General features: G+C 55.6%; 9 protein-coding genes across 9 annotated transcripts; 3 read left to right on the top strand and 6 right to left on the bottom strand.

The window, feature by feature from the left end:
• Positions 1-40: 40 nt before the first annotated feature.
• On the bottom strand, positions 41-2,487 carry BO66DRAFT_327203 (uncharacterized protein; the record flags this gene model as incomplete). Its single annotated transcript, XM_025643935.1, has 5 exons — positions 41-638; positions 686-1,033; positions 1,088-1,422; positions 1,467-1,837; positions 2,070-2,487. 5 exons carry the CDS (start codon positions 2,485-2,487, stop codon positions 41-43), a joined length of 2,070 nt encoding a protein of 689 aa, XP_025502194.1.
• Positions 2,488-4,085: 1,598 nt separating this feature from the next.
• BO66DRAFT_127857 (MFS general substrate transporter) lies at positions 4,086-6,336 on the top strand. The gene is made up of 10 exons (XM_025641972.1): positions 4,086-4,130; positions 4,227-4,670; positions 4,716-4,831; positions 4,879-4,945; positions 5,004-5,143; positions 5,194-5,467; positions 5,524-5,624; positions 5,673-5,862; positions 5,912-6,025; positions 6,091-6,336. The coding sequence occupies exons 2-10, from the start codon at positions 4,424-4,426 to the stop codon at positions 6,321-6,323; spliced, it is 1,482 nt and encodes a 493-aa protein (XP_025502193.1). The 5' UTR covers positions 4,086-4,130; positions 4,227-4,423; the 3' UTR covers positions 6,324-6,336.
• Positions 6,337-7,242: 906 nt separating this feature from the next.
• Positions 7,243-9,194, bottom strand: BO66DRAFT_353216 (o-methyltransferase). The gene is made up of 5 exons (XM_025644805.1): positions 8,564-9,194; positions 8,370-8,496; positions 8,182-8,305; positions 7,667-8,127; positions 7,243-7,610 (listed from the first exon to the last, which is right to left on the bottom strand). Exons 1-5 carry the CDS (start codon positions 8,834-8,836, stop codon positions 7,294-7,296), a joined length of 1,302 nt encoding a protein of 433 aa, XP_025502192.1. The 5' UTR covers positions 8,837-9,194; the 3' UTR covers positions 7,243-7,293.
• Positions 9,195-9,258: 64 nt separating this feature from the next.
• Positions 9,259-10,702, top strand: BO66DRAFT_421642 (uncharacterized protein). The gene is made up of 8 exons (XM_025649979.1): positions 9,259-9,329; positions 9,396-9,633; positions 9,711-9,918; positions 9,967-10,065; positions 10,150-10,265; positions 10,351-10,384; positions 10,444-10,465; positions 10,510-10,702. Exons 2-8 carry the CDS (start codon positions 9,493-9,495, stop codon positions 10,664-10,666), a joined length of 777 nt encoding a protein of 258 aa, XP_025502191.1. The 5' UTR covers positions 9,259-9,329; positions 9,396-9,492; the 3' UTR covers positions 10,667-10,702.
• A 415-nt stretch (positions 10,703-11,117) lies between these two features.
• BO66DRAFT_353213 (MIP transporter) lies at positions 11,118-12,941 on the bottom strand. Its single transcript, XM_025644804.1, has 4 exons — positions 12,296-12,941; positions 11,593-12,147; positions 11,452-11,522; positions 11,118-11,355 (listed from the first exon to the last, which is right to left on the bottom strand). Exons 1-4 carry the CDS (start codon positions 12,576-12,578, stop codon positions 11,272-11,274), a joined length of 993 nt encoding a protein of 330 aa, XP_025502190.1. The 5' UTR covers positions 12,579-12,941; the 3' UTR covers positions 11,118-11,271.
• A 1,516-nt stretch (positions 12,942-14,457) lies between these two features.
• On the bottom strand, positions 14,458-17,707 carry BO66DRAFT_127759 (putative endoglucanase). The gene is made up of 8 exons (XM_025641971.1): positions 17,412-17,707; positions 17,209-17,353; positions 16,955-17,153; positions 16,781-16,904; positions 16,616-16,732; positions 16,514-16,567; positions 14,656-16,467; positions 14,458-14,606 (listed from the first exon to the last, which is right to left on the bottom strand). Exons 1-8 carry the CDS (start codon positions 17,512-17,514, stop codon positions 14,593-14,595), a joined length of 2,568 nt encoding a protein of 855 aa, XP_025502189.1. The 5' UTR covers positions 17,515-17,707; the 3' UTR covers positions 14,458-14,592.
• Positions 17,708-18,414: 707 nt separating this feature from the next.
• BO66DRAFT_127716 (Metallo-dependent hydrolase) lies at positions 18,415-20,349 on the bottom strand. Its single transcript, XM_025641970.1, has 4 exons — positions 19,836-20,349; positions 19,655-19,786; positions 19,296-19,598; positions 18,415-19,238 (listed from the first exon to the last, which is right to left on the bottom strand). The coding sequence occupies exons 1-4, from the start codon at positions 20,110-20,112 to the stop codon at positions 18,463-18,465; spliced, it is 1,488 nt and encodes a 495-aa protein (XP_025502188.1). The 5' UTR covers positions 20,113-20,349; the 3' UTR covers positions 18,415-18,462.
• Positions 20,350-21,900: 1,551 nt separating this feature from the next.
• Positions 21,901-23,965, top strand: BO66DRAFT_377682 (glycosyltransferase family 2 protein; the record flags this gene model as incomplete). Its single annotated transcript, XM_025645767.1, has 3 exons — positions 21,901-22,192; positions 22,256-23,368; positions 23,433-23,965. Exons 1-3 carry the CDS (start codon positions 21,982-21,984, stop codon positions 23,963-23,965), a joined length of 1,857 nt encoding a protein of 618 aa, XP_025502187.1. The 5' UTR covers positions 21,901-21,981.
• A 506-nt stretch (positions 23,966-24,471) lies between these two features.
• BO66DRAFT_455491 (MFS general substrate transporter) lies at positions 24,472-26,598 on the bottom strand (the record flags this gene model as incomplete). The annotated part of the gene is made up of 4 exons (XM_025652096.1): positions 26,086-26,598; positions 25,917-26,032; positions 24,765-25,870; positions 24,472-24,513 (listed from the first exon to the last, which is right to left on the bottom strand). The coding sequence occupies exons 1-4, from the start codon at positions 26,310-26,312 to the stop codon at positions 24,472-24,474; spliced, it is 1,491 nt and encodes a 496-aa protein (XP_025502186.1). The 5' UTR covers positions 26,313-26,598.
• Between the last annotated feature and the right edge of the window lie 109 nt (positions 26,599-26,707).

Raw genomic sequence — 26,707 nt, 5'->3', positions numbered from 1 at the left:
ATATCTAGTGGGGCGTATCCGAAAGTCGTCATATACTGTGTCAGGCTGCGGCCACGCTTACCTGATCATCCGCTGTGCTGAGCCGATCGAAGGCTCGGATCAGGTTCTCCAAAGTTTCTCCTTGGAAGGCGCCGCTCTGAAGTCCATCCCTTGCCGGATGATGATGATGGACGACGTAATTAGCGGAGACCGATTGGATGTCATGCTGGGTCCACAGCTTTTCGTTGAATTCCCGCAAGATGGACTGCGCCTCGACGGGAATCAACGTTTCGTCGGCGCCAGTGCTCAACACCAACTGGATTGTGCGCAGAAACGGTCGACATATTCGCCACGCTAGACCCATGTGCCAAAGACCTGACACGCAGCTTACTAGCACTTCGCGCCACTTTGAAGATCGCAGATTGGACGCAGCATGGAGCCCAATAACAAAAAAGTAGTGGACCATGACCACTGGTATTGATTTCCACCCGTGGCAAACACGGTACATTAAGATGATCGTTGCCATAGCATCCATGGCATCTTCTAAGATTTGCTGCGGGTCGAATTGTGTTACAGCAATAATGGTTTCCTTGGTCGTGGTGGCTTCTCGGGAATTGAACAGCCCACAGAGATTGACCACAGCCATGTGATAATATAGACTGCAGAAGTCAGTGATGTGCAGGCTTGGAACGATTGGGCCACATACTGAAGGCATAAATTGTGGGGGGTTTTGTTCCTTCCTATCCCAAGCACGATCGGCAAAGTTCTTTCAAATGTGACTAACTTCTCGTGGATCAGAGTGCCTTGTTGCCAGCTAGGAAGATCGACGCGGTGAGGCATCTGCGCCTCGAATCTCGAGATATCGTTGATAAGGATGAGGAGGTTGCGGCGGACGAAGACCCCTGTGTTCGCATAGGGCTTGAATGTCGGATATGTGAACGGATAAGGCGCCCATTGTTGATTGACATCTGAAAACAATGCTTCTTCCTGCGAGAGGTAGTTCTCGGGGGGTGCTTTCCAGGGCGATGGTTTGCGCCCCAGTTGCATTGTTAAACTATCGGGCATCAGCACCTTGTATACAGCGTCATGCTGGAGGATGATCACTGACGATTGGACATCGTATATCCCGCAGGCAATAAGCTTATGTGCCCAGTGATTTCGCTTCGCTTCCGCCATCGAGTCGCTGTGGAAGACGGCCGACGAAGGAAGATGCAGCCCCAGCTGCAACGCCATTTGGCCACCATAGTAGATGTATTGCGTCCCGATTTTATCCTTTCCGGACGCGTTGAAAAACAGCCCTAGAATTAAGCTGGCTTGAACAGTGGTTAGACATACATTGTCCTTGTCCCGCTGCCAGAGACGACCAATCTCGCGGAACAGTCTCTTGGCAATGGACATTTCCTCCCTCCTATCCCATGGCTTCTCCAGGTCGTATGAATAGTGCTACTTGGGTCAGAAAAGGCTGACCGAGGGGTAGCAATACATACACAAGCAAAAAAGAGGATGGCGTGCACCAGCAACGAGGAGCAAAACTGTGTCCTTCCGGATTGAAAGTCGGCGAGGAACACACTTGGCTCGATTAGATGCCAGGTAGGATTGTCCCAGACGAAGAAGAGGGAGAATAGATGCGAGGCCACCGCACTATCGACGACCGATGTCCACTTCTCCGCCGCCGTGACCGTGTACGGGGGATGTCGACACACCAGCTCCGCTTTACCAGAAAGTCGACTCAGCCAGGCCCGCTGCACTCTGCCAAGGGTGACTCCGGGCCGTTGCGTTGACACCTGCTGGTCGAGATGCATGGCCGCATCGTGAACGGATGCGCTCCGCCGGATGGTCTCCACCACTGAGGGCAGGACTGCCGGATCACAATCGTGAACCACTTGGTAGATCTGATGCAGGTCCCGTAGCTGCCCCTGAAGCACTCCTAGGGCTTGGTCTAAGCTTTCAGGGTAATGAAGCTCCACGGATGGGGGCTCCTCCTCCTGAGAGGGTGGAGCCACTGGGGCTATCTGTGATCACACTGGTTCAGCACACCACCACCCTCATGGTCAGTGACGACCGAAGTCAAGCCACACGATATGAAAGACTTACCTCCATGGTTTCCCCTTGCGAGGGGGTTGAGTCCGTGGGGTCCTGATCTGTAGTATCATCGTCCTGGTTTGTGGGGCGAGCGGAGATGAGTTGGATCATTCGTTCATGGCGTCGGATGGTGCTCCGCAACAGGGTGAGCTCTTTCTGCTCGAGGGTGCGTTTCTGTTCGGAATAGGTGCACTCGATGGCTAAGCCATCGCACTGGATACAAGTTGGCTTGCCACCATTGCACTTAGCTTTGCGTTGTCTACACGGATCGCAGGCACGTGAGGTGCGTATGCGGGAGCTAGATAGTACGATCCGGGACCGATCTCGCGGGATCAGGACTTTGGCCCGGGAAACTCGATCGGACGCCCCAGCTGGTTGGCCAGAGGGCCCAGTGAGAGCGGGGATAGGGCCCCTCTTGGTGCGCATGTCCAAGGTCTTTCGAGTTGACGATGAAGTCCCGATCGACTTTAGACAGTCATGATCGGTACGATCGGAGAAATCCAATTGGTAATCGGTGGGTTGTCAGTATGATCGTGAGGGAGCGAGGGGGTGTTCAGGAGGCGGCTGGAAGAGTTTTGTGGAAGGGAAGATACTTCCATGTTGGACTCAACCCGAGGGAGGAGGATGTGGGGCACCCAGAATATTTATCTTATCGTTTTCAACTGGAAAGGTTTTTGGTGGTGCCCATTGGGGAGATCGGGGTGGTCGGAGAGAGGGGGGAGGAGGATAAAAGGGACGGGGAGAAGGTTGTTGCGGTCAAACCTCTCACATTTGTTTCCAACCTACTCCGTACTGAGATCTCAGCGACCTCATTAGTACTAGGTGAAAGAGATCCTTAGGTACGGACAAGGGGATGGACCTATAGATTCAGCCAGGTGGAATGGATGGAGAGCGAACTAGGCTGGGATTGCCTTACCCCGAGTGTCCCGAGTCACCAGACGGAAAAGTTTCAGACCGAAGACGCGTACTGATTGGTCGCCTGCTGTTCGCGCCTTGTCACGCCTTCCCATTCTGATGCAGTGGGTGTTATCGCTGCCTGTTATCTCAGGCATTTTATCCGCTTTCTCAGGCATCAAACCTGTTTTCTCACCCATTTGTGACTTGTGCGACCGGCCATTCAGTCATCGCTTCATCTCACCCCCGCTCGACAGGGATTCGGCTTTGATGCATGAAAAGATGAAATACGGAGTACGGAGTACTCGACTCGAACTATTTTAAAGTACTCAGTAGGTTGAGCAGCCTCAAGTCATACCTACGTTTTAACTACGTAAAGTACTTAAGTACTGTAGCCCCCCATCCTGTTCTCTTGGAGGCTGCCGTGGGCTTTTCTGCCCGTGATATCCGCTTCTTCGATCCAGGCAAGCTGAGCATGAAGTATTAGTACCCTATTATACTCTATCAAGTTCCGAGGATTGCCATCCTGTCCCAGGATCTTGTGTACTGTACTCCAGGCCACTGCACGCATCCTTAGTTTCCTGATTGGGCCCAGCTGCTATGACTCCTCAAATCTCATGATGCGCGGCTTGTCGATCTTTGCGACTTGGAGTGAGTGGCCAGTGGATACTAGTAGGTAAGAGTGCGGAATATCTCTGCTCCCGGGCCCGGAGTCTCCAACTCATAGTTCTACACACAGAGCCACTGAGCCACTGACTAAGGCTTATGATCTTGTTATGCAGCACTTCCCCAAGACCCTGTGATCTGCAACCAGGGCGATCGATCCCTCCCTTCTGATGCAATAACCGCAATCTCACCGCCACTGATTGGAACACGCCCCTGTCCATTGTTCAACCACCAGCAATGTCTCTTAGCAAATAATTGGTGCTAGATGCAAAACCATCCAGAGCCTCAAAATACCAGAAGATATCTATTGCTGGATGAGTGGTCCCGCTGCTGGTCACCATCCATCAATAAATAGCGGCAATGCGCTTCATCACTGCTGGCCGGCCGGCCGGCTAGGTGACTGACAGCACAACCCCATTTTGCCTGCTGTATCGGCCAAGCCATGTTCTGATCCCGGCCTGCTTGTCATGAACATGTCACCTTAAACCATAGTTCATCATGAGCTACAAGTATGTCTACACCACAATCATCTCCAATAGTCCAACCACTTGCTCGAATTCCAGGTCTTACTGCTCGAGGGCACGGTACTGATTGCCAGCAAATAGAGGTCCTGACAGCCACCTGCGCCGCCCGCATTCCTCAGCAACCCTTGCGTAACGCTTGAGGAACGTTGCACCTCGTCAAGCAAGCAACCGCGCTGACCGCTAGGCGTTCCCCGTTCGAAAGCTTGGATCACCTGGGGACCACTACTCTCTTCGTGCCCATCTCTTTCGCCGTGCAGACAAAGAGTCTGCTGGTGACAATGGAACAGAAGCCTTTGAGCTTTCACGTACCAAGCACCACATGTCGCGACACGAGGCAGAGACAAGAGACAGAATGGGATCCCGTCAGCGAGCAGAGGCTTCTGCGCAAGATGGATTGGCATCTAATGCCTGTCCTGACTCTCCTCTATCTGTTTTGCTTTCTCGATCGAGGGAACATCGGCAATGCCAGGATTGAGGGTATGGAGGAGGACCTTCATCTAGTGGGTTCACAGTACAACTGGGCTCGTATGTGCTAAACCTTGATCGCTTGGCTATAATCTAACGTTCTAGTCACGGTGTTCTTCTTCACGTATACGGTCTTTGAGCTTCCGTCCAATCTGATCTTGAAGAAGATCCGCCCGTCGATATGGATACCTACAATTATGGTAGCTTGGGGAGTTGTCATGGTTAGTCGCAACATGGCCTCACAGCGTAGCTGTCTAACAGTCTGAAGACTTTGACGGGCGTCGTCACAAGCTATTATGGCCTTCTTATCGCACGACTTTTTCTCGGGATCACTGGTATGACATTGTTTAGATTGAGCGGGGCTATGATGGATGTGTCCTAATGTTCTTGTAGAAGCCGGTCTCTACCCTGGAGTAGCCTACTACATCACCATGTGGTATTCCCGTCACGAGGCACAGCTGCGCCAAGCGATATTCTTCAGCGCCGCAAGTTTTGCAGGTGCTTTTTCAGGGATTCTAGCTTTTGCGATCGGAGTATGTACCGCAACCCCACTGCCCTTGACTACATTCTAATGAGCTGCAAGAAAATGGATGGCGTCGGAGGCTACTCTGGCTGGCGCTGGATCTTCATCATTGAGGGTATTGCTACGGTCGTCGTTGCGGTTGGGGCCTATTTCCTTCTGTACGACTACCCAGACACCGCCTCATTCCTTACAAACGAGGAGAGAGCCTGGATCTTGTATCGCCTGCAGTTGCAGTGGTCCGACAACGGAAATGTCGTGCCAGACACCATTGAGTTCAGGTGGAAGTATGTCTGGGATGCCGTGTGCGATTGGCAGGTCTATCTGGGGATTCTTAGTACGCACCATCTCTTAGGCACCGTCATCCACCACAATCACCGCTGACTGTCACAGTCTACCTCGCCATAGTGTGTCCGTTGTACGGCATTTCCTTCTTCCTCCCTACGATCATCAAGGACCTCGGTTTCACATCCTCAGTGGCCCAGTTATTGACTGTATGCTTCTTATCTCCATTTCAATGTGATCTCAATCTCACTGCCAAGGTCCCTCCCTACGTGGCTGCCGCAGTCGCCGCTATCGTGTCCGCTTGGTTTTCCGACCGCATGGGTCAGCGCTCCCCGCTGCTTTTGTTCCATCTCTGCTGCATCGTCTGTGGATTTCTAGTTTGCCTAGCGGGATCTTTGACATGGGTTCCGGGAGTGATCTACTTCGGAGTCTTCCTTGCAGTTCTCGGTACGAATCTCGTTCTTAGTCTACCTGCCTCATAACTAACGATTCAAAGGAATTTACCCTGCTATTCCAAACCTTGTTACCTGGCTCAGCACCAATCTCGCCGCCAGTCACAAACGCGCTGCCGGAATGGCCATGTATATTGGCATTGGCAACTTCGCAGGAGGTATGCTGATACCTATTCTGCAACCTGCAGCCCCATCATCTTCGAAAAGTACTAATTTGTTACAGCGATGGCGTCGCACTTCTATCGCACACAAGACGCCCCTCGATATATCCTCGGTCACTCCCTTGAGTTGGGATTCGCTCTGATGGGCGTGATCTGCGTGATGGGGATGAGGGTGGCCTATCAGCGGATCAATGCTCGACGAGTGGATAAGTTGGTCGCGCTGCGACCGGAGTATACGATTGACGAGTTGAGAGCCATGGGGGATAAATCGCCGACCTTTCGGTACATGTTTTAGTTTATCTCGAGGTACTTGCGTGATGGTCATGAGATTAATCCCGGTGTGACTTCGTTATCTGTACAAGGATCATCCTCGTAGTACTTAGCGACCCCAATCTCATCCCGATCGAACCTGTCCTCATATAAACATCACGTGATGATTCCGCCGGATTATCCAAGCATGCGGCTCTCCTTCAGAACCTCTTCTTGAATGATTGAACCCAGCCCATACCCTGCTTGTCTTCAAGCGTCCCTGGGATTCATCCTGCTTCTGCAACTGGGATTCTATGTGCTCCACTCAACTCAACTGTCCCAGACCGCGACTTTGACTAGCCGATTCCTGTGCATGGGGCAAGATTCGACCTCCACGGAAGGATCCAACCGAGTTCAGAAGCATGTATCGAATCTCTAGAATCGACAGCGGGCCGTTACAAGTGGGATGAGGGGATGGAGGGATAAAGGGCGCTGAGCCAAAGTCCTAAGAAGATTCGGAGAATTACATTCTCCAGTCTCAAGGAAGAGACTGCAATGACGACGCCTCGCCCATTTCGATCGTCATCTACTCATGCCTGACTATGCTGGACGCCTCATTACTATCACCAAAAAATATCCAAAAAACATCGTTTTCATTCTCTGAGATAAGGGATGGTAGTAAGTTTACCCCCGCGCATCGCAGATCCCATACTTAGTCACGATGCGCGTTGACAATCCTGAATCCGCCGAGTGATGGAAGAGCTCAGAAATCGACCATTGATACAGCGTTCAACGTCCTTTATCATCTCATCCGGACATTTGAACTCTCCAAAGAGAGAGCAAGAGACCCAACCCCACGAAACCACCCAGTTTGTCCGGATGTTGATACAGTTATACCCACGCTCAAAAAAGCCAGAAAAGGCCTCAATACAACATAACCCACACCCCACCCGCACAGACTGCCCAGCATTCTCAAGCTACCACCTCCAGCAAATCACACAGCGGATCCAAACCACTCAAACAAGCTCACACTCAATCAGACTCTCGACCCCCCTCCTCGCAGTCCAGATCTTCACCACCCGCAGTCCGGCCACGGACTGCACCAGCGCCCGCCATTGGCTCTCCGTGCGCTCCATCGACGAGAAGTCCGCCATCATGATGATATCCAGGCTCGTGGTCTCCCAGTACGCGTTCGTCTCGGGGATGACATTCTCGTTGATAAGGAGCTTACTGTGGCCCTTCCGCATGGCGGGGACGAGGTTCGCCAGGATGCGGCGGCAGTTGTCGTCGGTCCAGTCGTGCAGGATGGAATGCATGTAGTATGCTCTTGCGCCTGTGCCACTTATCAGCAATTGAAATGCGGAAGGGGGAGGGGGAGAGTGGACGCACCCTTGACGATCTGCTCTTCGAAGAAATCATGTTCCATCAGCTCAAGCTTCGGGTTCAGGTTCAGCTCGCGCGCTTGGGACACGACCTCGGGCAATTCCTGCACGATCAGTCGACCAGGCAAGTCGGGCCACTTGCGGTGGAATTCAGACAGGTCGTGGCCTATCCCGCCGGCGACGTCGACTAGTAGGACATCGTCGGGGGTCACGGTGGCTTCCTGCACCAGGGTTTGCACGGGGTAGAACCCCAAGTCCATCCAGCTGGGCCGGCCTTGGTGGTAGACGGACATGTGATTGTTGAACTCGCTGGCGTGCTGGGGGTGCTGTTTCAGGAAATCGAAGAAGTGGAGGTTGGTGTCGAAGCCGCGCTGGAAGGCGCATTTGGTGCCGTCGTTGGGGAGCATGTAGTTGGTTGCTTTGAGGTGGGCGGGGAGAGCGAGCACTCCTGCTGTGACGCAACCGGTCCTATTTTTGGGAGAGTGAGACGGAGTTTTGTCTCGGTTGTGGGGGGTCACTTACATGCATGGGTAGGCGTCGCTGTAACGAGGCGACTGCATGGAGATAGAGAACCCGGTCCGGCGGTATTCGTTTGGTCCGGACTCCTTGATGACGCCCATTGCGGCTAGATGCTTGAGGATGCGTGCTAGAGGGAGCAGGACAATATTAGCTCACGTCGACATCGAAATTGGAATGGGAGCGGGCCATACACAGCATCACCCGGCTGACCCCGGTCGCCGTTGCAAGCTCAGCTGCAGACTTGGACCTGTCATCCCGCGACAGCGCCGTGAAAAGATCCAGGTCTACTCCTATCTCAATGGCCGCGTAAAGCGCGCTCTGAGGGACGTCAACAAGAAAACATGCGTCAAGCGCGACGGAGGAAGAGTGTGCTGAAAACACATACCTGAGACCAGCAGTGTCGGATGACTGCCTCGCGCGGCGTCTCCAAGGCATACACCAGCGAGCGGGCGGAATTCAGTATCTTGGTCCTTTCGAGCTCGTCATTCTCTATGAGGTAAGCCTCCCCGTGCAGCGCGATTCTCTTCAGCAGTCCAGGTACCTCCTCCGGGTCGTTGGGAGCGATCGCGACATGGTTGTTGGTGAAAGCTTCTTGAGTGGGCTTTTTGATATGGCCGTTGTTGTGGCCGTTCACTGTGGCATCGGTTGGACTTGGCATGTTGGCTGGTACTCCACGAAGACAATATTAAAGTGACGGCACAAGATCGAGATTGCAAGGTGGTGAATTGAAGCGAACCTCAACCAGCGCGATACAGTCCTAATATAATGGAGGACCATCCTGGCTTGCGTCAGTAGCGCTTGACCCGGCAAGTCGTGGACGCCATGCGAGAGAATGAGTTTTCGTACCCCCCGAAGTGTGCCAGCAATATCCATGAGCAATATGATGGGCTATATGAGACGGAGCTAGGGTGTCGCACAAGTACGGGGGAGATGTGGAGATGACAGCGCCATGGTTCGGCAGGAGTAGAGAACAGGATATCCTTGACATGTGCGCCTCCGTCTCCCCGGACAACAACACAATTCCCGAGACCGCGGACTCACGTTACACCTATGATCGCATCATTTTATCAGTCTGTGAATTTGAAAGTATCGCTATCATTGACTCAGATGGCCTGTAACTCGTGTCTTCCATCTGTCAGGACCATCCAGCAGTAAGAGATTTGTTGCTTGCTCCCCAGTCTTTCTAGCGAACTTACTAATTTTCTCTCACTCTATAGACATCCATGAAACATCTGCCCTTGAGAGGGATCGATCGGTTCCCTACCATCTCCTAAAGCGTTCCACCGGGAGTTTCTAACACTGTACATTTTCACTATGAATCCATCTTCCTCGGAATATGCCAGTGATGACAAAGGGCCAACGATCTTGATCGTGTTATGGACCTTGACAGTTCTAACGATAGTCGTGGTGACGGGCCGCATCTACATCCGAGCAGGCTTGCTGCATAATCTTGGGGTAGACGAATGACTGATTGTATTTTCGCTGGTAGGTCTACCATGCCTCCGCGAACGACGCAGCTGATAAGAAACCAGCTCATGGGACTCGTATGCTGCATCCTCACGACTATCAATGTCAGACTCGGCTCCGGAAAGCACGCGTGGTTGTTGAGTGCCGCCACAGTCGAACATGCGACCTTCCTCAACTGTCTCGACTTTCTCTTCGACAACATCTCGTTCACCGTTCCCAATCAAGCCGTGACCACAAAGCTAAACCAGATCCTGAATGCCAGCCACATTCAACGTGTTTGCCTCTAGACACTCAGCACACTGGCAGCGATCATATCTGGAGTATGCATCATCATTCTGTTCACCATGTGCGACCCACTTCGGGCTCTGTGGCAGACCGGCCTTGTCACGGAGGGCAAAGCTACCTCAAGAATGTGTGGATGTTGATTGACTACGCCATCTTTCCTGGAGGTGTGCCACTTGCCCCAAGGATTACGATTGAGAAGAGACTAAAGGCAACGGATAGCTCTATCCAGATTTGTCGATCTAGTCCTCGTGATCTATTCCAGCACCGTCCTGATGAAGCTTCAAATGTCGCTGCGTAAGCGCCTGGCGCTATGCGCAGCACTAGGCCTCGGCTCGGTGTATGTTCGGCATTCGTTCGCTGTATACATGAACTTACCGCGATGCTCGTGCCACGGGAATGGCTATCATCAAATGCACGCAGTTGAAAGGTCTAGCTGACCAAGAAGCCTACACATGTGCGCTCTCTTCCCCTCTTGCAGTGCGTGAAACTGACGATCAACATGCGGAACCGCAGACCAGTTCATCTGGACTAAATTGTTCCTCCAATTCATTACCACAGACGAATCAATCCTAATAAGAGGCAGTGCATCGAGTCCAGCATCGGGATCATCGCTTCCTGCATCCCCACACTCCAGCATTTCCTTGAACTAATGCATGCTTGGCAACCGCACTGCGAGCTCATACAACAACAGTCGCAAGGGGTCCAATTTGCCAGAGTATTCCCACAAGAGCCATAGCAGGAGCTTAAAATTAAGATGGATTTTGTTGTTGCAACCGCCGAAAGCCAGAAGAATATCCTCTCTGATGCAAAGGGGAGAGGGGGTCATATGCTGGGGATCATTCGGCGGACGGATGCCGTGATCGTTGAGCATGAGCATGTGGGAAGAGGGGAGCCGTGGTTGTGCGGTCGCCGACTATGTGGTAAATCTTTGCATGGATTAGCACACAACAAGAGGATCTTTCCCATACACCGACTCTTCCCAAGCTCATAAAAGATTACAACTGGCCTGCACCAGCTCCATCTTAAGGACTACAAACCTGCTGACTAGGCGAGGCAGTCAAAACAACGGACCCTCGGACTGTTTCCGACCAGCAGAATGTTCAAACCTGCACAAATCCACTGAACTCAGCCCCAACAAGAAACCGTACAAAAACCCCCTTGACAGAGGCATATGCAGAAAGCAACCCCTGGAGTTCGAAGTCCAGCAACCAGTGCTGTACAGATATCATTATTCAAGCGAACCGAGAAGAAATTCGCCAAGCATTCCAGAAATGCAACGAACACGCTAATAGACACCACACATATCAATACTGTACAATGATCCGCAAGCCATTTGTCTCCTCACGACTTGGCCCTAGGATCCTTCCACAGGGGATCTACGAAATACACGAACCCATGCGCCACCGAGGCCGCCAGCGGACCGACCTGAGTATTGTCAGCAGTGTTCCTTACTAGGCCCTCGCCTCGGCAAGGAGCACATCCACTCCACTCCGCAAAGGGGGGTAGGCAGAGAAAACTCACCCAATGAATCCAATGATACCCCGGAAACTCGGAGGCGACATACGCCCCGAAACACCGTGCCGGGTTGACACCTATCACTCGCATTAGCCTTCACCTGGACCCCATCACCCCCAAACCAACCCCTAAGATAAGGATACATACTGGCCCCAATATACCCCACCCGGGTAAACGAAGTCCCCCACGTAATCACACCGACCACCACACCCACCAACCACGGCCCGACCGCGGGCCCAAACACCTTGGCCTGGCGCGGATCCAACGCCACCCCGAAACACAGCCACACGATGATCAGACACGCGAAGAACTCGATCACCAGCCCGCTGGTGACCGGCACCTGGGTCGTGTCGATGTAGCACCCGCCGACCGTGATGTTGCGGTCGCCGAAGGCGGCGTGCAGCGCGAAGCCGGCGAGGGCGCCGCCCAGCGTCTGGCCGAGGATGTAGAGCACGGCGCGGGGGAAGGAGATGATGCGGGCGAAGAAGGTGGCGAGCGTGATGAGGGGGTTGATGTGGCCGCCCGAGCTGGGGGAGAAGGTGTAGATGAGCAGCGGCGTGAGAAGGAGGTTGGTCAGGCCGCCGAAGGTCGGGGAGAAGAAGGTGACCGTCCCGTAGACGCCGGAGGCCGCCGTCGAGGCGGTCATGGGCGCGTACGGGTGCGTGGTGACCCAGGCGGAGATGAAGGTGTTGAGCATGCTGGCTTTTTCGGGGCATTAGCTTCTCGCGGCTTTAGGGCTGATTTGAGTTTCCGGTATAGTATGGTGGTGTCAGGGCCACGGGCACGGGCATGGCAACGGGCGATCCCCCGTTCTTTGCCCTATGACATGACGGCGGGGAGGCGAACTCACCAACACACTCCAGCATGGCGAACTTCCACAGATCCGGCGACAGGAACCCCCGCAGATCGAAGATCTCCTGCGCGTTCATGCACGGCGCCGCGTCGGGCACCCGGTCCAGCTCCGCCAGGTTCTTGGGGTCGCTGCGGTCCAGCACGAAGTCCTGGTTGCCGCCGATGCGGCCCGCGAAGGGCGAGTTGGCCGGTTCCAGACCATGCTCGCGCAGATGGTGCGGCGTCGCGGGGGGCATCACCGTCTCCTCTTGCTCGTACTCGGGGAGATAGGGCACCGCCATGTGAGGCAGACACACGAACGGCAGAGATAGCAGAGATAGCAGAGATACAAGGGGGAGGATGTGTCAAAGGTCAGAGATAGAAGAGATAAGGTCCGCTGGGGAGAGGAAAGGCAAAGCTTAAGCTTAAGGGGCAGTGACGGGTAAACTCGCTTAGATGGCGATGCCCCCCCCTCGCATCCGTAATGCTATCATCATCACCTTCCAGGCTCCCAACCCGATCTCGGTGTCCTGCAGGATCAAGCGTATCGGGATGAAACGGAGCTGCACTGGAAGGGTGGAAAGTGTGGACAACGGGATCCTTCGGCTCGGCTAACCGGCCCATCAGACCCCGGATTCCTGTGGGGTGGGGTGTCTGCAAGTTAGACTTTTGCCGAGATAGAGAAGCTTTCTGGAATATGAATTGGTCACTGGGTGCTGTCCGGGGTTTGCAGGCCAATCAGACCCAGAGCAATGGAAGATAAAGTCTGGCCGATGCTCGGGTGGTTGCTTACCCGCCGACTGGGCCACGTTGTTTGGTGTGCTTCACTGCTTATACGGGGTCTGGATCTATTCCTGGCAATTTTTCGAGGCGGATTTGTGGAGTGTACAAAGTACAGTACAAACACACCTGCCCCCTGCTGCTATACCTTCATCTTTATGAGAACGAAAACAACTACACATCTTCAGTCCTAGTTACTCTCTACGACCATTCACTCTTCCTACCCTCCGGAACAGTCTAGTACAGTACCGTACAAAGTCAAAACAATGACAGCGGCACGGAAACAGCGGCAACGGCAACAGCAAGCAGTGCGCAGTAGAGTAGAGTTTTCGCCCATCGCCATCGCCCATCGCCATAGTGGAACCCCACCCGTACACCCCGTTAAACCCGCCTTGGCAAACATGGCCACTGTTTTTCCGCCAGTGCATGCCTGCCCCCTGCCCTGCACAAAATCCCACCTAGCAGCATCAGGTAAGTTACAGAGTAGTCACCGGGTGTTCCTGGCTAACGGTCTTTGGGAGTATGGTCTTCCGTACTGTACGTCCCAAAAACCCCTGGACATTCACCCCCCCCCCCCCCCCCCGATCAGACATCAGACAATCCCAGGTTCCGGGTTTTGCCTATCACGACCTCCCAAAAATTGGGAAATCGAATCGCGTACTGCGTTGCGGGATTCGGCAGTGCGGTCAGGCTTCCAACTGCGTTGCCTTTTTGGTAGGTGTAGGTGGTCGTATGCTTTTGTCTTCTTATGCTCTGCTCATGGATAGATTCGGATGCCGGACCGATTTTGTGGAGGATGAGTGTATATGAGTATCTATGCGTGAGATTGTGGGTGCAGAGTGTGTCTTGTACATCGTAGAGCTCTAGCTCATGCCTCTACTTCTATAAGCTATATGGCATATCGTGCTGGTAGCCATACAGTAGATATCTTTGGTCGGTTTTGACGCTTTTCGGACGTGACGGACCCTTGCGGGATGTATGACCTTGCGCTTGAAGATATTCTCCCTCGAGACTGGTGTAATGGCAATGCAGTGGCAAATGGCGGGAAATGCCCACACGATAGTTCAAGTTGTCGGAAGGTCAGGTTATGCATCAACCAAAAAACTACAACATGCAGACGAGCACGGAACCATGAGACTATTATGCCATTCTGCCAGTAGATCCGGTCCGGTGAGGAATATCAACTTCAATGATGCGAGCGGCCTTCAACAGCAAGATTATACTCAACCATGCACACAGTATCCAACTACCGACCGCACAGCATAGTTACGAGTACGACCCGCGACGCCACATCGCTTGGAACATACTTATTCCGGCCCCGGAGCCGCGGCCTCGGTTCTGCTTACGCCGTCTCCGCCGACCACCGACCACCGACCACTCCCTAAGTCCGAGATACCACATTGCACTCAATTACAAGATCATATTATGAAACGACACATTCACTGAAACAAGTGCAGAGATAACACGTTGTAACGTCAGTCACCGACCAAATAAATCAAGGCACGAATCTCCTCCATCACGTTTCCTTCCCCGTCATCATGATGGAACACCTGCACCCTCAGTTAGCAATCATCCCCTAGCTTGACGCAACAAACTTACACTGCGAATAAAAGTCATTCGAGTAGGTGCACTTGTACCCGCTTACGCAGACGGTCGCTCCCGTCCAGCCGCTGCCGCCGCACTGCGCGTACGCCGAGGCCGTCGCGGTGCTGCCGCTCGACGTGGTTGTTGTGGTGCTGGTAGTCTTGGTTGTCGTTGTGGTGGTTGAGCTGGCCTTCGAAGTCGTGCTGGAAGAGCTAGTCGTGGTCTTCACGGTCGTGCTGGAAGAAGTGGTCGAGGCGCTGGTGGTGGTCTTCAGCGTCGTCGACACCGTCGTCGAGGTCTTGGAGGTGGTCGCCGTCGCCGTGGCCGTGGCGGACGGCAAGCTCCCGCTGGGATTGCCGTAGAAAATGCCCCGGCCGTTGGTGCCCACGAACACGCGGCCGTAGGTCTGCAGATCGCCGTTCACCACGTTGGCGGACGCAGAGCCGAACCCGTGCGACGCATCCGAGATCAGCTGCCAGTTGGTGCCCGCGTCCTCGCTCTTGAACAGCCCCGCGGCACCGTCGATTGTGAAGAACCCATAGATCACGACGTAGCTGCCCGTGGAGGACGCCTTGCCGAACCCAAAGCTCCAGCCCGCCGTGACGCCGCTGCCAATTTGCGTGAACGTGCTACCGTAATCCGTGGAATGCCAGAGGCCCTTGTCGGTCGACGCCCAGACATCTCCGGCGACGGAGGGGTGCGCGCGGATGGCGTTGACGGTTGTGCTGGACCCCAGGGTCACAGTCTTGGTGAAGGAGGTCGCCGTGTTCTTTGACACGTAGATCGCGCCTGCTGATCCACCATAGAAGACCGTGTTGTTGGACTTGTCCGAGGCAATGACTGCCCCGGAGGGGAGAGATGAGACCGCGGTCAAGGTGCCCTGCGACTTCGACACCAACGCGCCCGAGGTGCTGGACATGAGAAGCACCGTGTCACCGTCTGCGGACAGAGCCACCGCTCCGGTGCCGGTGCTGGTGGAGGCGGCGTAGTCTGCGTACCATGTCGAGCCGAAGTTCGACGACAGGGCGAGAGTCGGGTAATCATCGCTAGCTCCGGACCGGACGATGTTGGAGGGCTTGTTGCCGGCGTAGTCGATTCCGTTGGTCGTGCCGTAGGTCGGCGTGTGGAACGCTTGGTTTGGCGCTGCGTCCAGATTCGAGTGGTAGAACCCACCGTCGTCGCCAACAGCGGACAGCAGCGCCGGTCCTCCGGGCGGCGTGATCAGTCCAAGCACTGCCATCTCCTCAATACCGACCGCCAGGGATTTGACCGTCACATTGTGCTTCGAGTCCCAATTTGTCAGGTCGTGTCCGCCATATACTGTCAGACCCGTACCATAGAGCCAGTGGTTGGAGTCGAACGGATCAATAGCAAGGGCCTCGACCATCCATCCGACGCGAACGGGGAACTGGTCGGTTGAAGTCGTGTCCTGGATCCAGGGGGCGTTGCTGATATCATAGCTGTAGTAGTAATTGATGCTCGGATAACCGTTCCACTCCCAAATAGGGGACCAGGTCGCACCAGAATCAGTGCTACGCCAGATGAGCTCATCCGGCCACCAGCAGTTGAGTGCCGCCACCATCAAGGTGCCAGGAACTTGGAGGTCAACCGACAGACCACCGTAACCGTAGTAGGTACTCGCAAGGGAGGTGGGACTAATATCCGTCCACACTCCGCTGGTGATGTTGTACTTGTGGACCGTGCCGTTTGTGCCATCGTAAGGACCAGCTCCATTGGCGTAGGAGATGTACAGCGTCTTCTCCTCAGGGGACAAGACCCCCTTGTGCGGGAGGAAGCCGTACTGAGGCTCTCCGGACACCCACGCCCCTGGAGAGTCAGCGCTGCTTTCAGTTGCGGGCTGAATCAAACTCACAAGTAGCACCCGCATCCTCCGACTTGAAAACCGACTTGCCAGCATCCGCAACGCCTATCGACACGTTAGAGGATGATTTCTCTTTTGTGATGAGTTACCCACCGACAAAGATCCTCGGTGTCGCAGACCCCGAGCTACCGGAGGTCGAATCAAAAGTCACCCAAGCGATACCCACGGGGTCCGAAGTATAGGTCGAGCTCGAATCCTGGAAATACGTTCCTGCACACACTTAGCCAAGCCCTACTCACCAGCACCAAAGAATCATACCAGTCCAGGTAAAGGAAGTGACATTCGACCAGGTCGCTCCATAGTCCGTACTCTTCCACAAGCCGTGCCCACTCCGCGCTCCAAAGTAGAGAATGCTATTCTTGTTCGGGTCGACCGCCAATCTCTGCATTGCATCAGCCTTCCACTCAACTTCAGGAAAGGAACGCAGCCTACCTCACCCATGCCGCGACCAGGCATATTCCCGCCAACCTTGAAAGGCAGCTTCGTCTCAGTCCAGGTATCACCCTGGTCCGTCGAGCGCAAGATCGATCCCACAATGGGGTCCCATTCGTTGGTATACATGCCCACCGCCACGTACAGACGGTCAGTGTCGACGGGATCCGTGGCAAGGGCATCGATGCCCCAGTCATGCCTGAGCTCGTTAGCCAATCTATCCATACCGTTGCCAGGAAAGCAGGGCAGCCCACCAGGTATCATTCCCCACCCAATCCATCAACGGGGTCCACGTGTCGTCCGAGTTCAGACGGTACGCGCCTCCGATATCCGTGCGCGCGTACGCCACCCCTTTGGCGGAGGGATTGAAGACGATGCCAGGAGTGAAACCTCCTCCGCCTGTTTGCGTCGCAGTCAGCAATATTCATTCCAGAGTAGGTGACCAGAGAGAACAGACCACCTGTGACGACATTCTTCCACGTGTAGGCCTGCGACGCCGTGGCGTCTGCGAACTTGCCGAGAAGGGCTGCACATAGCAAGGCCAGGCTTGATCGGGCCATGGCGCTGTAGATGGTGGTTAATGGCTCAAGCTCGGTTGATCGACGGAGAGAAGTGGGTGCACCCCAGGTCCTATTTAAGTCACCCTCCTCATGACGGCAGGAACCCGGTGTGTAGACAATTCGATACTTGTTCTTGGCTTAACTCAGGTTTAATTTCCGGTCACGCCCTCCTCGGAGTATACCCCGCCTTGCCGCTCGACCGGATTGGTGTCTTGGTGGGAATCATGGTGATATGATCCATCGCGCAGATGCAGTGTAGGCAACAGAGGTAGCTGTAATGCAATATGGCTTTAATTAGCCTGTCAGCTAATCACAGGCACGGACGATCGTGTGACACGCACCTTGGCAAGCGGAAGGCGTCCGAAATGGGCCAAGAAGTGAAGAAACGGATTGTCCACGGACGTTCCTCCGTCGAAGTCTCGTCGCACTCCCCTGTTGATCAGGGGTAATATGGATAAATCCCGGGCGGAGATGTCAGGACGCTAAGGCAGGCTATCACTTGCAGGATGGTGTTCACTCCTTCATGCAGGGGATGGGGCCCTGAAGAGCGATGAAGAACAGGTAATAGGTTGAAGAAGTAGAGATGAGGGGAAGGTGACGAAAAGACCGGACACACTACTGCCTGCGATCCCTGCTAGTTAACTAGTCAGTGCTAGTCCCTCCACGTGCCGCTGTCGCACGGGTACCTGAACCTTCAGGGTGTCACCTGCCGGCCTCTGGTCTCTGCCTCATGACGCCATTCCTCTGCTCGCATCCACCCTCCTCGATCTATCTCTATATTATAATCGGCCGTCGGACCGAGTCGCCATATTAACAGGAGAGCTGATCGGATGGGCAGTCCGTGCTTTATAGGGCACGGAGGTATATTGGCAGGCTACGTCCATTACCACAACCCCCTTCACTCGAAGGCTAACGCGACCCTCCCAGAGATCCTCGACGCCTCACAGCTCAAACAAACTTGCTCGAGTCCATATGGAAGATACTCAAAGCCTCGGACACTCGAGTTCCCACAGCCCCAGCTTCCACCGCAGCATTCTGGATCCTCTCCTGACTGTCCCGCAACTCTTTCGCTACATCCTTCCATTCCACCCTTCGTTTTGCGATCGTCACCTCGGGAAATGAAGATTCAATGTCCACCGGCACCAACCGACCGCCTTGCTTGCGGATCTCGCCGTTAACAATGACCGTATCCACGTCGCGCACAGACGAATGCAATATAATAGCCGCGACCGGATGCTTCTCCCCAGCGCAGATCATCCCCGGGCTCTCGCCGTCAAAGATCACCAGATCCGCAAGCTTCCCGACCTCAATCGACCCCAGCTGATCTGCCATGCCGATCGCGCGGGCGCCTTGGATCGTCCCCAGCCGGAAGGCATCTTGCACCGACACGTCCAATGACCGCATATACTTCCCCTGCGCAAGAAGCCTCTCATTCCGGCGGGCGCGCTCACTCTGCAGCGCCAAGCGCATCTGGGTGACGATGTCGCCGGAATTGTTACTATGGCAGTCGATCCCGAGCGCAGTGATGTTTGTGCAGCCATCCTGGAAGCAGACGGGGTTCCCGTGGCCCATCTGCAGTTCGGTATCGGGGGTGGCGGAGATCCATGCTTTCGTGGCAGAGAGTTTCTCGATGTCGGTGGCCGAGAGGTTATTGCCGTGCGAGAGAAGAATGTCGGGGCCCAGGAGGCCGTAGGCCTCGAGGAGGTCGACCAGGGATCCGTCGCCTATTTTACTTAGTGTCTGCATTCGGAGCCAAGATGGAAAGATCGGGTTGAACTTACTGAAATATCCACGCACATAGTGGGTGGTGATCACCTTCACTCCCGCTGTACGGGCGCGATCGTACAACGCGACGACCATCTCCTTCGGCAGCATGAACCCGTCAAAAGCCAGACCCAGCTGGACGCGCCCGTCGCCAAACGGCGCCGCTGCGGCCAGCTCCTCGAGTTGTTGGAGGACCCATTCATCGAGTAGGCTGGTGTTCATCTCGATTTCTGGCTGCCACTTCTTGACCGTCGAGGTGGGTGTGTAGCAGAAGATAGATCGGATGCCGGAGGACGCTGTCGCTGCTATTCCATTTACGGCTGTTGGGCTTGTTAGTTACGACGGCGTGGTAAGCAGGGGGTATAGCAAGCCTTACAATGAGCGGGGGTGACATTCATGTGAGCATGGTCCACTACGGTGGTAGTTCCTGCATCCAAGGCCTCGAGACAGCCTCCCAGCTCTCCCCAGAAGATATCTTCTGGTGTGAAGTTGACCTGTTGCAGGTTTCCTGACGTAATTTAGTATTTGGTTCTCTGCAGAAGAGGCATATTACTTACCCGTGGGCATGTACTCGATCAATGTATGGTCTGCATGGCGTCCCTTGAGCTGTGTCTGCCAGAGGTGGTGATGTGTATCGATAAATCCAGGCGAGATGATCTTTCCGGTGCAGTCGATAACTTGGGTGGATTCGACAGGCGGGGTAATCTGAGGTGCGATCTGCGAGATCCTGGCTCCTTCGATGAGCAGCGAGTGATTGTGGAGCGGAACGACGTAGTCATTCTGGTCGCCGGAGGGGACCAGAATTGTCGCATTCTGCAACAGGATTGATGACATTTCGTTGTTGGTTTGATCGGGTTGATAAACTCAACACCCAGGAGTTGGCTATCCCTTGGTCGTCTTCGTTGTGATGCTGATCTGGGCCTCAATCAAACGCGCGAACCTGTTTGTTTTATCGGCAGTGTAGACATCTGATCGCCGGTCTAGATGGCCGGTGCATTGGTCAGCCTCGGAGCCAAGACGAGCGCGAAACGCGATGCTGACGGGCGGTCCGCGGTGGGTCGACAGGAAGGAGTGGAGCGACGTCATGTGTGAGGGGAAGGCTTCACCTGCTGGGACGGTGTTGTATAGAAGATGCATGTAAGGTGAGCGTAGTGACAATATCGATGATGTAAATTTCAGCAAGATAACCACCACTTGGGCCGTAAGGAGGATAGACGTCACGATTGCCACGTGCAGATTCCGACTATATATTCTCAATCGCCGGTGGACGCTGCCCGTGGCTCAAACACAAAAAGAGCCATCAAGCACTCTAGATAAGGAGGAATACGTTGTATGCTTGAGAAGCACTTGTATATTCAAAGAATAGCTTATAAGCAGTGCACAACGAACACCCTAACGACATATCTCCAGATCTCCAACAGCGAGTGCAAAGCAGCGCCAGATCTGCCGACATCGACCCGACGCGGAGAAGCCATTGCCAGCGAGCCGCACCCTTATCCGCTGACTCAGAATTGACATAAGACGAATTCAGCTTGCCCATTGGCTGAGCCTAGTCACCTGACCGAAGACCCCGAGTCCACCAGCAACAAAAGCGCTAATGCAAAGCGGGCTAGCAGTTTGCGCGGGGGCAAATCATGGTGCAGTGCTGCACATGCACCGGGCATCTTTCTTCAACAATTCTTCACTAGATCAAGTTTGACCCATGAGTGTAATCCAAATAACAAGTAAGGTACTCCGTACGTCTGAGTAATTGGCTGGTTAGCTCATCTTCCACTGTAGCAGGGACAACAACCGATCCATACTATACAACTACACATGTAGATTCGACACCCCAGCCGGAAGCAACGGAAGACCCCAAGGCGCTAACATCGGGCCGGAGAATGACAGAACGGGTGAGAGAGAGGCGAGGCGGTCTGCAACCTGCAACCCGCAATAGGGGGTTTGTTGCTGTTGCTGCGGTGGCAAAGGTTGGCCTCTCGTCTAGCCACGTGTGGACGTAATAGGGGTAAAGCTGCAGAGCCAGAGACCGACGGCATCCATGGTGAGGATTTTATGTCTGTGTACGGAGTACTGCATCAGACTCCATACTGTAAGATCAGCAGTGGAAACCCTCCAGTTGGACGATCTCCCGAGGCATGAAGGAAGGGATAACTGATGGGAGGGTCACCACGATTAGACCCAGACCCAGTCTAGAACTACTACTACCAGTACTACCATACCACCACCACCACTACTGTACCAAGCTAATTTAGCATCACAACACAAAACCAACTCCCAACGCCCTCAACACAATCACAACCTTGGAACCCGAGGCGGTGAAGCCACCGACCTGCCAACCTGCCAATCGGCAACGTCCTCCCCGCATCCGTGCCCCCCAACTGTGCAAGTGAATGTTTACAGAATCGCCCCGATCCGGCAATAAGTGGATCATCGGAGGTGGTAAATTCCAGAACTAAAATGGCCTCGAGCTGGCGGCGGCGCACAAAACCTCCTTGCGACGGCCAGGGAGTCCATCGCGATTTTTTTTTCTCTTTCCTTCTCTCACACCTCTCGCGACTGCCGGTACTCTTCTCCATGACCACCGTCCGCAGCTGAGGATTAAGTGGCACGCTGGTTCTGTCCGCAGAATCGGAGACTCACCCTCCAGAGCAAGCAGATCGCAAAAGACCGCGCAGCTGCATCTTCCACCCCCAGCGCAGCAAAATGTCGACTGGAGGCTACCACGTCCAGGAACTCCCTCCGGACCCCAGAATCCTGTCCGGCCTGAAATACCGCGGCTATCTGTACTATGTGGCGCAAACGGCGGTCTGGACGTTCCAGGCGTATTTCGTGCTGCGGCTGGTGTCGATCCTGAGCTCGCCCGTGCAGACATGGCAGATGTGGGCGACGCTGGCCATCGAGGGGATGTTCGCGCGTGAGTGCACCCCCCACCCCAAAACCGTCAGATGCGAAACACACACCACTAACCGCCTCCCAGTGCTATCGCGACAGGACCAGCTCCTCACCGTGGCATCGGGCCGCGCGCCGCCCAACTCGCCGCGCAAGCGCCTCCGCCTGCAAGGCGATGAGAACCTCCCCACCGTCGAAGTCCTGCTGCCCTGCTGCGGCGAGCCCGTCGAGGTGATCCTGGACACGATCCGCGCGGCGTGCACGCTGGACTACCCGGCGACCCGATTCCGGGTGCGCGTGCTGGACGACGGCGGGTCGGCGGCGCTGCGCTCCGCCGTCACGGAGCTGCAAGCCCGCTGGCCGCACCTGTCGTACCACTCGCGCGGCCGGCAGACGGGCCAGGTGTTCGCGAAAGCGGGCAACCTGAACTACGCGCTGCAGACGCTGCAGGCGAAGACGCGGCCGGAGTTCTGCGCGATCTTCGACGCGGACTCGATCGCGGCGCCGGAGTTCCTGCGCGCGACGCTGCCGCACCTGCTGGCGACGCCCGAGGCGGTGCTGGTCACCACGCGCCAGTACTTCTACAACCTGCCGCGCGGGGACCCGTTCTCGCAGTCGCGGCTGCACTTCTACACCTGCCAGAACACGGAGCTGGATCTGCAGCGGCGCGCGATCGACGCCGGGTCCGGGGCGCTGTTCCGGCGGCGCGCCATCGTCGACGCCGGCGGGTACCCGACCTACTCGTTCTCGGAGGACTGGCAGCTGTCGCTGGTGCTGCAGGGCCTGGGCCACGAGACGATCCAGGTGCAGGAGCCGCTGCAGTTCGGGCTCGTGCCGACCTCGCTGGCGGGCCACATCGCGCAGCAGAGCCGCTGGCACATCGGGCACACGCAGCAGACCCGCGTGCTGTGCGCCCCCACCAACGCGACCCTGTCCCGCGCCATGCAGTGGGGGATCGTGCTGAACGGGCTGGCCATCACCGGCCGGCTGGTCGCCTTGCTCGCGATCTTCGTGGCGGTGCCCGCTCTCCTCCTCACCGCGCAGCCCCTAATCCCCACCACCACCCACCTGCTCAAACCCCAGCTCATTCTGGCAACCGCCCACGTGACACTAAGCTGGCTCTTCGCCGCGCTGCAATCCGCGCACACAGACTTCCAAAGCGCCCCCTTCGCCCATCTGGAGAACACCTGGCTCGCCGGCCGTAAGTCCCCTTTACCCCAACCCCAACCTTTACCCACTCCCCCAACCCCACTAACACAAAACAGCACACCTCCTCTCCCTCCTGCGCTTCCACCTCATCTCCCCCGGCCCAAAGAAAGGCTCCTTCGTCACCGGCAGCACAACCAACACCTCTAACAGCCCCGCCGCGGCCGCCCCGACGCTCCTCCAGAACCTATCCCACAACCTCTGGGACAACGGCATCGGATTCAGCGCGCTGCTGCTCTGCGCGACGATCGCCGCATTCACCCTCGCCCTGTGGCGGGGTGTCTCCGACTCCCACCCCTGGCCATCAGCGCTGAAGACCCTGCTCACCGGCGCAGCCTTCCCGCCAATGCTGCACATCACCTTCCTGGTGACGGGCAGCCTCCTCGAGCCGGTGGTGCATCTGCTCGCGCCGCCGGTTTTCCCCGACCGGAACGCGGGGCTGGAGGTTTCGGGGAGCGGGGTGCGCCAGCCCTCGGCCGCGGTGCGGGCGGCGTGCGTGCAGCAGCGGAAGTCGATGCTGGGGTTTGTGGGGAGGATGGCGGTTGTGGGGGTCGGGTTGGCGGCGGTGGGGGTCGGGGTTTGGTGGTTGTAGACCGCACGATACTTAATTGGGGGTGGGAGGAGATTGGATATGTTGGAGGGGGGGGGGAAGGGGGAGGGGCAGGTTGCGTTAGTGGGTGGGTTTGGTTTATTTGGTAATTTGTAACTATGGGAATACTGTTTAATCGGCAATCAATAATTTCCGGGCTAGGAGGGTTCGGATGGGAATGTTGGCGGAAGCGGAAGTGAGCTGGAGGTTCGGGCGCGCGGGTGGACACTGCGATTTTGCTGCCTCGCAGTTACTTGAGATCATGACGCATTATGGAAATATGGTCAAGGGGGAGTGAGGATGAGGGTTTGCACGCTGGTTGCAAATTGCGGTACATCTTTTATGACTTAACCTTGTTCGAGGGACTAAACCGTTCTCCACTTGTAAGTTGTCAGAACAAATACAATGGAGGTATTGGATCTAATCCACTGTTGCATTTCATTATAAACAATTGGCTAAGAATAGTCCCAGCTAGTTCTTAACCAGTATAGATCACACCCTAGTACTACCTAGTACCTGTTGCTGTTATGGTCTAGGATCTCGATGCTATCCTGCCCATCAATGCAGCTCTATGTCCAGCATTACAAGCAAAGCCAACCAGAGCAACAGCATCAATCATCCAGCACCCTCTGGCACCCACCCACAACTCAAACCGCCCTCGAACCCCCTCACACCACAAGACAAGACGGCCTAAAGAATCTCTGGATCCCGAAACCGTCCCTTCTCCTCCCTCCACCGCCTCCCAAACACCACAATCCCCGCCATCCCCACCACCCCCAACACCGCCCCCCCCCCCCAAAACACTCGACCCCCTCCCCACCCCCAGATTCCGATACAAGGGCACCCCGTAATGGATTGACCCCGCCGCCAGCGCCGACCGACAGAAGTCGTTCGCCGCGAAGAGACTCGCCGCGTATCGCGGGTACATCTTCGGCAGGTACAGGAACAGACACTGGAAGATGACGAAGACGCCGCCGGTGTAGAGGACCACGCCGATGAGGCTGGGGAGCCAATGGATCTCGCCGGGGCGGGCGGTCCAGCCGAACAGGAAGAGGCCGACGGGGAGGAAGATGGTGGCTGGGAGGGCGGGGAGGAGGTTGCGTTCCGGGGGTGGGGCGGTGTTGTTGTTGTTGTTGTTGTGGGGGGCTTCACTCGAAGGGTCGGGTTTGGTCTCATGGTCGGTTGCAGGCGGCCGGGGGGAGAAGATGTACGGCACCAGGACCAGAAAGTAAACCGCCGCGGCGAGGACGCATCCCACCAGCACGCTCAGATAGAACAAGGCCAACGTCCCCGTCGAGACCTGGTACCCCTCTAGGTACGCCACGGGAAACGAGTCGAAGAAGATGTAGTAGCTCGAGTAGATGAAGGAGGTGTACAGGTTGGCAAAGAGCACCGCGGGGTCCTGCAGGGTGATCTGCACCGGCTTGACGAGGTAGAATCTGAGGCGGGCCCAGGCGCTGATGGTCGCGTCGGTATGGGCAATCCCCCGCCGGAGCCGGACGGTGGGAGCGTACGTCTCCGGCAGCACGAACAGCAACACCCCCACCGGCGCGGACATGCACGCGATCAGCCAGATGGACCAGTGCCACGAGAGCTGGTACACGAGGTGGTCGGTCAGCAACGGGCCCAGCGCCGGCCCGCAGTACGCCGCCGCCGTCCAGAGCCCCAGCGCGTAGGGGTATTGGGTCTCGTTGAACATGTCGTGCATGCTGGCGGCCCCGTTGGCCAGGCACGGGCTGCCGAAGAAGCCCTGGATCGACCGGAGGAAGACGAACGCGCCGAAATTGTCCACGCTGGCGGCACCCGCGGTGATGGCGATGAAGACCACGAAGCTGCTGAAGTATACCACGGAGCGACCGACGGAGGGGATCTCGCTCATCGGACCCCACAGGAGAGGGCCGGCGCCGTCTAAAGTTGTCAGACGACTCAAAACCTGGAAGAGGTGTATACCTACAGCCCAGAACATAGGCGGATAGCCCGAGCAAAGATCGCTGTTCGCTCATGCCAAACTGCTTGACCAGCACCGGCACAGCCGACATGTACATCGCGGATCCCGCATAGACCACGAAGCTGACGCAGTGAGTACGAACGAGCATGGCCAGAGATCGAGTCGGCATACTTACGTATAGGCGTAGATCACGCTGGCGGCGAACACCTTGCGCGACAACGGCCAGTTCATCGGGTTGGCACTGTGGGCCTCCCAGTCATGGCTGGCTGAAGCGCCCTTGGTTTGTGGGCTAGTAGGTCTCGCAACATTTGCTGATGAAGCATCGTGGTGTGTTTCCCCACGATTGTGACGCAAAGATTGAAGGCAATAGATGATCGGAAGGTCCGACAATGTCTGCAACATGGCTAGTCAACTTGCAGAAACGGTGCGACAGTGTACGGTTAGACGCACTCCTGCGCGGCGAAACCCAGTATATATGCAACTGATGCACGTCATGCTGTCATTAAGCATCTTTCAATACTTGCTTAGTCGACTGTAGGCATTCGCATGGCGTAGGCTCTTCACACCGGAATTCCCCGGCCGCTTGGAATGTGAGCTGGAACCCATTTGCAGATCTGCAACCCGAACAGGTATTTTGCAGGATCATGAGCCTGGATGGGAATGTAACTCAACCCAACCAGGGGTTTAACAATTATTCGACCTTGTTGAAGCCGGATAAGATTAAAGTTGCGAACATGACTCGGAGCGATTCCTCTGACGTCTGAAGCATTCCCGATCAACACGATGAGGGAATCCCC

This window comes from Aspergillus aculeatinus (genome assembly GCF_003184765.1).
Source record: "Aspergillus aculeatinus CBS 121060 unplaced genomic scaffold BO66scaffold_35, whole genome shotgun sequence".
NCBI lineage: Eukaryota > Fungi > Ascomycota > Eurotiomycetes > Eurotiales > Aspergillaceae > Aspergillus > Aspergillus aculeatinus.
This window is presented reverse-complemented; position numbering and strand designations above follow the sequence as displayed.